The 12,047-nt window shown below is 35.8% G+C and overlaps 1 protein-coding gene across 7 annotated transcripts in view; it reads right to left on the bottom strand.

Moving 5' to 3' along the window:
• Positions 1 to 12,047, bottom strand: part of FAM13A (family with sequence similarity 13 member A) — a 362,868-nt gene that overhangs the window by 300,928 nt on the left and 49,893 nt on the right. For all 7 annotated transcript variants that reach the window (XM_045473125.1, XM_045473066.1, XM_045473115.1 and 4 more), the window contains exon 2: positions 2,274 to 2,463. In XM_045473125.1, coding sequence (XP_045329081.1) covers positions 2,274 to 2,430 — 157 coding nt within the window. In that variant the 5' untranslated portion in view covers positions 2,431 to 2,463. The remainder of the gene's footprint in view (positions 1 to 2,273; positions 2,464 to 12,047) is intronic.

Here is a 12,047-nt window from a genome sequence, read left to right as displayed (position 1 = left end):
TTTAGTCACTGAATCATTGTGTATAGATAGCAAAAGACTGGGTAAAATTCGGTATTCATCACCATGTGACTGCTTAAAGAAATAATACATACATAGAGTCAAACATTGTACAAGGGGAAAAAATAATTACATGAATAAAGCTCTTTATGTGATATGGAAAGATCTCCACAATATACTGCTAAATGACTTTCTATAAAGATTCATAACAGTATGGATGATATGCTATATTTATGTTCAAAGGGAAAAAAGAAGATATGCATATATGATTATATATTCATAAAATATCTTCATAGGAATATATCAGACACTAGTGAAGCAATACTATTACTGGGAAGTAATACTGATAATGAATGATCAGGGGACAGGTTTTGGAGGGAGAGATTTTAAATTGTATGCCCTCCTGTATTTTGTACTACATAAGTATATTAAAATTCAATATTTTTTTATTAAAAAAAATTTTTTTTTCAACGTTTATTTATTTTTGGGACAGAGAGAGACAGAGCATGAACGGGGGAGGGGCAGAGAGAGAGGGAGACACAGAATCGGAAACAGGCTCCAGGCTCCGAGCCATCAGCCCAGAGCCCGAAGCGGGGCTCGAACTCACGGACCGCGAGATCGTGACCTGGCTGAAGTCGGACTGCGACTTAACCGACTGCGCCACCCAGGCGCCCCCAATATTTTTTTAAAACTTAAAAACAAAAGTGATTATTACATAAGAGTAATCCCAAGAGGTTATTAGTCATTGTTGGATGAAAGATCAGAACACTGACTATGCTAAAACCAAAATATTTTAAGTAGTCACACTTTGGTATCCAAATGAATAATACTCAACCTTATTTAAGAGATTAAATTAATTACCTAGAGATCCTTTGTATCTAAATCAGGACACAGTTTTAATCAATACTGAGTGTTTGAGTCCTTCAAAATCCTAAATTAATATAACCTGGCTTCAAGATCCTCAGGCTGAGGTCCCATCATCATGCCATGATGTATATGGCACCTTTTTTGTTTAACCTGTTTAAAGTATTGTTATAAACCCAGAGCTGTTCTCTAAGAATCCTACCTGTCTGTAGCTTATCATCCTCTAAAAATACAGAGATAGCTCCTATGAAGTAAACATGCAAGCCTGGCTCTTCAGTCTTCAGAACAAAATATCATTTTGGCATCTACATAACTAGTAACCTGGGCAAATAGCTGTTTTTCAGTTAACACAAACACCTGAGCTTCTGAAGTCTGAACTACGTGCCATACCATTCCTGTCACAAGTTCATTCACGTTCCTACAGAGGAACAGATACACTGTGCTTCTCACGTATTCCCAGTGAAGGATCTTAGCGGCAGGTGGGGGCTGGGGGATGGACTCATAATCATCAGAAGATAAGGAAGCAAACTGCACAAAGTACAGAATACCTCTGAAGTCTCAAGTTTTAACTTTAAAAAATCCAACTAAGTTTCAGCTCTACTCTGCAGTGAGTCTTTCATGTAGAAATGTTGCTTCAGTATAGAAAATGATGAAAATTCCAAGCTTTTCCCTCAGAATATGTCCTTCTCAAAACTTCTAAAGCTTATTGATATTTATTATGCAGTTTGGGGTGTTCCCATAATACTGCACCCTCATTTGAAAAGCATGAATATCGAGGATATGAAAGAATTTCTACTTATCCAGGTTTTTAAGTCCTAGTTTAAATAAAATCATTTAAAAAAAGACGTAAGATAGCTCTCAATAACAGATTTATCTTTTTATCATTCAATGAACTATGGTATTCTCCAATTGTTTTACATGCTTAATTATATCACTTCAAAAGTAAATGACCCCCCATAAGAGGCTATATATCATACCTTTTTAAACTATCCCTACTGAGCTATGAAAGCAATCAAAGCATCCAGTAAGCTCATGATTGGCCTCAGCTGAAAAAGATACTCCAAAAGTGTTATTACACTAAAAATTAGTATCAGTTGGAATTTAATGAAATCAAGAGAAGTCACTAGTAATATTAGAACAGTGTATTTTAGAACTCAAAACTGGGATCATTCCAAACTAGAAATCTCAACGATTAAATTGGTCCATGGTAAACTGAATAGTACTTTCAAAATTATATTAAGCAGTAATAATGCTCTTAATGTCCTTTTTTAAGGGAAAAGATGTATTACATAATTTGTATCCTAATTAAGGTGTTTTAGGGACTATTCCAATACAGTGTAAAGTAGTTCACACAAAAACATTCTTCTTGTATGCGAGAACTGTAAAAACACCAGAATTAAAACATAACTTACCATGTTTCGTCAAATACTCCACTATATTCCCCACTATTGCTGGAATGCCGTTCTCAGTGAGTCCCTGCTGCTGAAGGTCTTGGAGACTGACTCCAAATAGCTTTTTATACGTGGAACTTCTCTGCTCATTTAGTGGCACCGCCACTATCTTTTTCATGTCTTCTTTCAGCCGAACCGCTGCTTTACTTTGCTTAAAAGACCGTAAGAAAAAAGAGCAGTCAGTCATATTTACCACAGGAGGTTGCATGGTGACAAGGGAAACACCTGAATTGAAACAGAAGTGTCTGGAGACCTATAGTAGGGGTCTTTCCTTATTGTTACTTCGACTCCAATCAGAACTACTAACATCTCTCACATGTTGCTCTGTGCTATGAATGGCACATACTGATAGAAAGGTTAAAAGGAATGAAAAATAACGAGAACTCTAAAGCCACAACTTAACTGTAGCTAAGGTAGGGAGCAATACACTGCAGTATCTAAGACAGATTATTACAGTAACCAAGGGGTGGGACTCAGAAGTACCTGGCCAACAGGAAAATAAAACATTTATGAGATTACCGAAACTCCATGCAGATCCCAGAATAAGATTTCTAAAGATTAAAACGTATCTAGATGCCATTTTAAGGTAACTTTAATTTGGAGCCTTAAGAAAAAACGTTTAGGTAGAGTGAACATTCCTCTGATTTAATTATCTGTGAATATACCTAATCAGCATTTTTTGACACATAAAATCAGTCCAATTCTCATTGAAGTTCAAAATATTCTATCTATGAAACAGCAACATTTCAGGGAGTCACAAACATTTTCAACAAGACTATACATAAGTAAAAAAAAATCAGCTTATGTTTAATTCAAGTTATCACCACAATGAAAAATCCATATAAATTTGTTTCTTCCTCTTAATAGAAATTTGTACTACAAGGGAATGTTATATTAAACCATATTAAAATTTGTCTTTTATAACCGAGGGATTTTCTTTTTAAAGCATATGTACTATATAAATGTTAAGTATCTACGAGTCTAAACACTGAAAATCTGGAAAAATGCAAACCATTTTCAGATTGGGGGAAACTTTCACTCTTTGAGAATGAATGTGGCAACCAACCAAAGTGTAAATATTGTAAGTGCAAGCTCATTAGTATCTCAAATAAGAAACCTTACCTCCAGTTTAGAATTGAGGAAACAAAGATCAGAGTTAAGTAATCTGGCACAAGTCACAGAGGTGGTAAGAGAGTGTCGTCGTCCTCCTCTAAGACCATGTTCCTCTCCTTACAGTAGATTTATATTAATGTCCTAGTGTAGTTCGTATGTAATTACAGTAACATACTATGATAAATCCTATATACTGTATGACCCAAATAATGACACAAAGTTAATTCTACAATCTTGATTTTGAGTAGGGTCCCTGTATCCTCAGTTTGAATCTATAACCTACAGAATCAAACCAACTTCCACGGAGATATATGCATCTTTTTTTTAAAAAGTATTTATTTAAATCCAAGTTAGTTATTTTACAGGGTAGTATTGGTTTCAGGAGTAGAACCCAGTGATTCATCACCTGCATATGATACCCAGTGCTCATACCAACAAGTGCCCTCCTTAATGTCCATCCCCCACGTAGGCCACCCCCACCCAACACTCCTTCAGCAATCCTCAGTTTGTTCTCTGTATTTAGGAGTCTCTTATGGGGGCAGCTGGGTGGCTCCATTGGTTAAGTGTCTGACTTTGGCTCAGGTCATGATCTCAGGTTCATGAGTTCAAGAACCACATCAGGTCTGTGCTGACAGCTCAGAGCCTGTAGCCTGCTTTGGATTCTCTCACTCAAAAATAAACATTAAAAAAAATTATTAAAAAGTCTCTTATGGATTGCCTCTCTCTGTTTTCATCTTATTTTCCCTTCCCTTCCCCTATGTTCGTCTATTTCTTAAATTCTATATATGAATGAAATCATAGGATGTTTGTAAAGTTACAATAGAGACTTAGTATCTATTAATACAGATAGCTAGCTACTATAGAGTAGTAGTATTGGCAATTATTATAATCTCTGTTACCAAGGAAATTATGAATTTATTAATTAAGCCAAATTTGTAACAGCTAGTAATTTTTTGTGTGTGTGGGTTTAAAAACCTATCAATCTCCTTCAACTGAACATAGGAGAAATTTCAGTCATCTAGGTATAGCTGGTGAGCAAGAAGCCAAAAAAGTAACCAGTATTTAATGAAAACTTTGAAAATACTCTCAATATGTAGCATTAAAAATAGCTGACAATATAAGGTTAAATCGTACACATTTTATCTTTTGTTTTGTCTTCTTACAGAGACAATATAGCTTAGTGTTTATTTTATTTTTTTAATATGAAATTTATTTTCAAATTGGTTTCCAACAACACCCAGTGCTCATCCCAACAGGTGCCCTCTTCAATGCCCATCACCCACTTTCCCCTCTCTCCCACCCGCCCCCCCCCCCCAGTCAACCCTCAGTTTATTCTCAGTTTTTTAAGAGTCTCTTATGGTTTGGCTCTCTCCCTTTTTTTTTTTTTTCCTTCCCCCCCCCATGGTCTTCTGTTAAGTTTCTCAGGATCCACCTAAGAGTGAAAACATATGGTATCTGTCTTTCTCTGTATGACTTATTTCACTTAGCATAACACAGCTTAGTGTTTTAAAGCATGAACTGTGAACCAGGCTTCTTATTTCAAGTCCCATTCTGCTCTAATTAGCTGTGAACCTTAGACAAGCCACTCAACTTATGTGTGCCTATCTCCTGATCTATGAAATGGGGACACTAAGAGTTCCTATCTCATAGGAATATAGGACACTTAAATGAATTCATATACATAAAGGAATGAGAAGAGTATGTGGAACACTCATTAACTAGGGATTATTAGAAATCATCACAACCACCATCATCATCATCCTTCTTCTTCCAGGACATTATTCTGATTTCTTCTTTTAAAAAATGGAGATACACTCGATTATTTCTATACTCAATGTGTGTCTAAAGTTTGCTGTTTAAGAAGGCATCATGGTCAGCTCATGTTTGGTTGGTTGTCTGATGATCTAATCATTCTCTCTATATTTCTCATCTCCTAAAATATGTAAGAATGACTTTTGAATGATAAAGATAAAATAATTTTGTATAGAGGCACCTGGGTGGCTCAGTCGATTAAGCATCCAACTCTTGATTTCAGCTCAGGTCATGATGTCACGGTTCATGAGTTCGAGCCTCATGTTGGGCTCTGCACTGACAGCATGGAGCCTGCTTGGGATTCTCTCTCTCCCTTTCCCTCCACTCCTCCCCAGCTCACACACACCCTCAAGATAAATAAACTTAAAATAATTTTGTATATATACAAAATTATTTTAAGTTTATTTATGTATAAGAATTCCTTAAGTTTTTATTAGACAGTCAAGACTTCCTTAGAAATCCTGTCTATGTTTAACACCTTGGATTAGTGCTCTTTCTGCTAACAACCCCTGCTCTTCATTCTGTCCTTTACTTGGAACTACAGACCGTATGTTGGGTTTCCTGTTAATAGACAGTGTAGATAAGCAATCTTGGCATTATAGATGAGAGAGTTTTCAAGTAAGAGACAGGCAACTGACCTCACAGACTGTGAAGTAACTACAAACGAAGCTACCTGTTAACTCAATATAGAGCCATACCACATAGAAAGTTATATGTAATCATAATAAAGGAACCTCTGATTCTTGTTTTTATTTGATAATATAATTCAGGTTAAAGTTTAAAAAGTAGTTTTAAAAAAAACCCACAATGAAACAAAGCAGCTGCATTTCCTAAGTCATCAGAATCAATTCCTCAGCGATCAAAAATACATACTATAAAGTCTTGCTCATCTAGCCTAGTTGGTGAAGAAAACAGCTAGTAGGAAGCAATAAATAGTTTAGGCTGAAACTACTATACTACTTCAGTAGTTTATACCTAAAGTGTTAAAAAATATACAACAGCTTATAACAAATATAATTATCCCTTCTGGTAAGTAAGAAATATTCAGTAGTCCCTTAGTCATGGAAAAATAAAATAACTGTAGAAATAAAGTCATTTATGATTAATTCTATTTAAACTGAAATTATTTTTTACTCTTAGACAATAATATATCATTATCTCTTTACAAATGTCAATATCTATGGAATTTCAGCTTTTGAAACGCACATCTTTCTTGATTTAATACAAGCTAAAATCTGTAATCACTAATTGAGTCAAACTTAACTGTTTAAACTTTGGTTTGTGTATATTCCTATTCATCACTTGAGTCTGGAAACGGACCACTTGGGGTGTGTTTATGTACATATGTAAAAGTAAATACATTCCTACATTTAAAAAGACAGGGAACTTTGAGATTTTACTGCTGGAATACTCCTTATGGGTCATTTAGTACATATACCATCACCTTAGGAATAAAGAAACCAGAACCCAAAAACCCGTGGTGCACTCCATGGAAAAGGGCTGAAACTAGAGCCCATTTCTCTTCAATTTTATACCAATATGCATTTTTTATAATTAAGAGTTGGTGATCTAGTTTTTATTCCCCCCTCCTTTTTTCTTTTTACTAAAAAGTAATTTAGATAGCCAACAAAATGAACATGCCGTGACTATAGCAATATTTGTTAGTTTGGGGTCACCTAGTCTCCACTCCCCCCTTTTTTTGTAGTAACATATCCTGTCTTTTGGGGAATGACTACAGCCTTATGAGTAACTCTGTAGGGACTGCCACCGAAAAGGAACACCTTACCCTGTTCTTTAGCAAGAACTGGACTCAGGCTCCCTACCAGGTCAATTAGACCTTTTTCTCTTGCAGGCCACTGAGGCCTGAGTGGACTGTCACAAGCACGGAAAAAGGCTGGAGCTAATTGGTTCCAGTTGCAGTGCTCTCACAAGATGTTAATTAACCATGAGATTAACTCTTGCCACCTGCATTGTTGGAGCTGCTGTGGTCCTTGAACTGCTCTGACACTGGTGCTTCAGCTGTTCCCTCCGTGTGGTGACTTTCTAGTAAAGTTTCTTTGTGCTTAAGGTAGCCAGAATCCATTTCTGTTCACACATGTGCATGTGCGCGCGCGCACACACACACACCCCTTCAACTGATAAAAGTATTTTGGAAAAAAAAATAAAAGAATAATTGGAGCATATAGAAAACCAGGATTTTAGAAAAGAGAAAATCAGAAGGAGAATGACGGCTAATTTATATGGAGTGAGTTTTTGGACTGTATCAGTTATGGCTTCAGATACTTCAGAGAGCTTCATTCATTAAACCCTAGTAAAGAAACACCAGAAAAGAAGAGCCTTCTGTGTTCCCCATTTCAGAGGCACAGAAGATCTAAGTAGTGTGCTCTAGGTCACATCAAGGATGTGGTGTAGCCAAGAGTCACGCTAAGGCAATCCGAGTCCTGAGGACAGATGCTTAATTCTGCCTCCACACAGGAAGTAGTGAGAACAAAAAGCACATGCTGGACAGTCCACTGCCCTTGTTAGAAATGAGAAAATTCTTCTTCCTGTGAAATAGGAACATAGGATTATTTACAAGTTTCTTGGTCACCCTAAAATAAAGTCAGAGATACTCAAAAACAACATCAATATTTCTATTAGACCTGAAAAAAGAATACTTTCATCAATCCCATAAATGCACTGAATTTCAGAAGCCTTGAGTTTTATAATAGCTAACATTTATTGGGTGCTGATTTTATGGCAGCTCTGTCGTACTTTAAAATTAACATCTCTAAATCTTGACTGTATCAGTAGGCATGTTTACTATCCCCATTGGGACAAGTCAATTAAGGCACAAAGAAAAAGGAACTTGTCTAAGTTCACAGAACTAGTAAGTGTTAGAGAATGTAACCCCCAGGTCCTCTGGCTCTAGCGTTTGAGCTCTTAACTATGACACGGTAGTTTATTTCCAGAACCTTTAACGTCAGTGGTTCTATATGAGCCCCAAAGGGACGACACTACATGAAGCTCTTTGTTGGCAGAGCTTAATATAAAAATCAATTTGAGACTACTGAAGTCAATGGCTTGTAATTCTTTAAGACAATCCTCCAAGAACTTAAGTACCAGGATTTTAAGGTACTTTGAAGAACAGTCAGATTACATCGCTGGTTAAATTCAGAACTGTGGGCTTAAAACTCTCTGGGGCTAGGACTAATAAATCTAATCATGTATGTGGACAGTAGAAAGCCACTCCACCACCAAATAAAAGGAGTGCAAGGAAAGCACAAGATAAACCTGAAATCTCTTGTTCCAGAAAGCAAAAAAATGGTCAAGGATGAATGGGATGTATCAAAAAGACCTGTGAGCTAGATTAAACAGGCTTCTATGGGCCAAATCTGAAACAGGTGGAACCCCAGGACTAACAACTATAAGTGCTAATAATATACTGTGGAAATAAAAAATGAGATTTAGGAGGAAAGAGGTTTTTTGTTTTTTGTTTTTAAGTATAGGTGCTCCATGCAGAAAATGCTGCATCCAAATGTAGGAAGAGTAACAGTAACAGAATCATAAAATCACCAACTTCGCTAACTCATTTAACAAATGACCCTATTGAGGATTATCAATGGACACTAAAATGTCAAGTGAAAAGCTGTTGGATAACAGGATCTTCACAGCATCAAAGATGACATAGTATTTGCTAGAGAAAAAAAGTCCCTTACACTTAATACCTCAGTATATTCACCTTAACTCAGTATATTCACCTTAACTAAAAAAAGTCCCTTACACTTAATACCTCAGTATATTCACCCAAAAATCAAATCTATCATCATTTATCCTAAGACATGACATTACATGCTCTTGATTTAATGCAATGCAATGCAGAATATATCATTTATAAAGTAATCTTGCCACAAATGTTTAAACTGATGAAAATCTAGCTTCTAAATCTAACTTACAGTTTACAGGAAATACAAGAGCCAAAAGAATAAGTGAAAGAGACCATGAGAAAACAATGCACACAAATCCAGAATGAGGAACATTCTAACAGACAACTGGACTCTTCAAAATATCAATGACATGGGGGAAAGACAGATTCTAGAGTTAAAAGGAACTAAAATACACAAACTTCAAATGTAATATATGAATCTTAATTGGTTCTTGGTTTAAAAAAAAAACAAACAAAACCCTCATTTCTTTGAGACAATTGGGGAAATCTAACCATGTGTTGTATACTAGATGGAATTTTTAGAAGTGTTTTTAAGTAGCATAACATTGTGTAAGATCTAATTTATTTCACCTGTAGTGTGTTCCTTATTCTTATGAGGTGCATGCTGAAGTTGGGGTATAGTATCAGGTCTTCAGATACTTTAAAATTGAATACGAAGTGCATGCATACATGTGTATCTATGTATATATGTATATATGCTATGTATATACACACAAAGACATAGAATGGGCACAAATAGAGTAGAATGTTAATTTTTCAATTTAAGTATACAATATATGAAATGTTCATTTACTATCCTTTCAACTTTTATGAATACTTTTTTTAAAATAAAAAGTGGGAAAAATAGGGACATCTCAAAGAGACTGCCTACTAACAAGGAGAAACACCATTTTGACAGCACAATTAGGAGAGAAAGGAACATATCTCTTCAAATTCCAATTAAAAAATTAACAACATTGTGAGATTATACTTATATAGAGACATAGACAATCATATAAATTTGGATAGGGTTGGATCATTGAGAAAGCACTCCATCTGAAATTAGGGTACCTAGGTTTGAAAACTTGTTTTGCCACTGACTTATGTTTCTCAACAGGAATGCCAGCCTCTGGTCAAATGTGCAGCTTTGGAGAGGGGCAAAGGCAACAATAAGAAGGATGACCCATGGTCTCTGTCCAGCCATAACAGCAGAGTCAACTTAAGGGTCACTGGGAGGACAGTACTGCAGCCAAATCATCACATTCAGCCTATTGACTATATAAAATTTTTCATCTACACCAAGACTGGGTCTTCATGTTTTAAATTTTTTCCACCTAAACCAAGATTGGGTCCTCATCTATTAAATGCAGTAACACCTCCTAAAGTGTTAGGAGAGTTTAATAAGGTAACAAATGTTAAAGTACCTATCACACAACCAGAAAAGAGTCAATGATGAAAAATGTTAAGAATTTCTTTGGGTAGGGGCGCCTGGGTGGCTCAGTTGGTTAAGCGTCTGACTTTAGCTCAGGTCATGATCTCATACTCTGTGAGTTCGAGCCCCGCGTCGGGCTCTGTGCTGACAACTCAGAGCCTGGAGCCTACTTCAGATTCTATGTCTCCCTCTCTCTCTGCCCCTCCCCTGGCTCGTGCTCTGTCTCTGTCTCAAAAATAAATAAAAACATTAAAAAAAAATTTCTTTGGGTAACCAATTCTTTGAGAAGACATTACGGCAGAGTTTGTAGTTGCTTACTGATAGGTAATTTTTCTCCTCTTCCCCATTCATAGAACTCTAATTTTGTTTGATAGGGTGGGGAACAACGCACCCAGTTAAAATATACCACCTTGCAGCATTATTCTTATAGATATGGATAGTCATATATGTAAGTTTAGCCAATGAGATATAAATGGAAGTTGTTAGGACCACCAGAAAAAACTCCTTAAAAGGAAGGACAGCTCATGCTGATCCCCATATCCCTTGTTCTCTGCTTAGATGACAGATATAGTGCCTGGTATCCATCTTGTGACTATGTAGCCACCCAGAAACTAGAAGCTAAACTCTAAGGATGGTAAAATAGAAAAAAAGAGAGACTTGCATTCTGATGACATTATGGAGTCCACTCAGAATACCTATCTATGAATTTATTTATTTTCATGATACGGGGAGGGGGGAATCCCATCTCAAATAATGCTATCAGAATTTCAACATTTATTCAATGTATTGTTAAGTCAAGGAAATAAGCAACATTCTGTAAATCAATTTTTCCAAATCTAGGTCATTAATTTTAAAAGTCAAAGCACTTTTGGGGTATCTTATTACACAACATGTTGTAGCATCTAGCAGTATCTACATTCTCTGTAGATCTAAACAAGGATTCTTAAGCTAGAATCCATGGATAATGAAGCCAACAAAGTACATGAAACATTCTATTTTTAGAAAGCATAAAGATAGCACAAATGAATAGAAAGATAATCCGTGCTTATGGATCGGAAGAATATTGTTAAAATGTCCATACTACCTAAAGCAATCTACAGATTCAACACAATCTCTATCAAAATTCCAATAGCATTTTCCACAGAAATAGAATAATTCTAAAATTTGTATGCAACCACAGAAGACCCAAATAGCCAAAGCAATCTTGAGGAAGAACAGAACTGGGGGCAGCACACTTCTTAATTTCAAACTGCATTATAAAGTTATAGTAATCAAAATAATGTGGTATGGGCAGTAAAAACATATAGATCTAACAGAATACAGACTCCAGAAATAAATCCACACATATTTGGTGAATTAATTTACAACAAAGGAGCCAAAAATGTACAATGGAAAAAGGACGGTCTCTTCAATAAGTGATATTGGAAAAACTGGACAGCCACATGCAAAAGAATAAAACTATACTACTATTTTATATAATACATAAAAATTAACTCAAAATGGAGCAAAGACTTGAACATAACACCTGAAACCATAAAACTCCTAGAAGAAAACACAGGCAGTAAGTTCCTTGAAATCACTCTTAGCTTTAATTTCTTTGGATTTGAAAAGCAAAAATAAGTGGGACTACATCAAATTAAAAAGTTTCTACACAGCAAAGAAAACCATTAAAAAAATAAAAAGACAACCTAAT

Source organism: Leopardus geoffroyi, chromosome B1, assembly GCF_018350155.1.
Source record: "Leopardus geoffroyi isolate Oge1 chromosome B1, O.geoffroyi_Oge1_pat1.0, whole genome shotgun sequence".
Classification (NCBI taxonomy): domain Eukaryota; kingdom Metazoa; phylum Chordata; class Mammalia; order Carnivora; family Felidae; genus Leopardus; species Leopardus geoffroyi.
The sequence above is the reverse complement of the archived record's forward strand: the minus strand, read 5'-3'. Positions and strand labels throughout refer to the sequence as shown.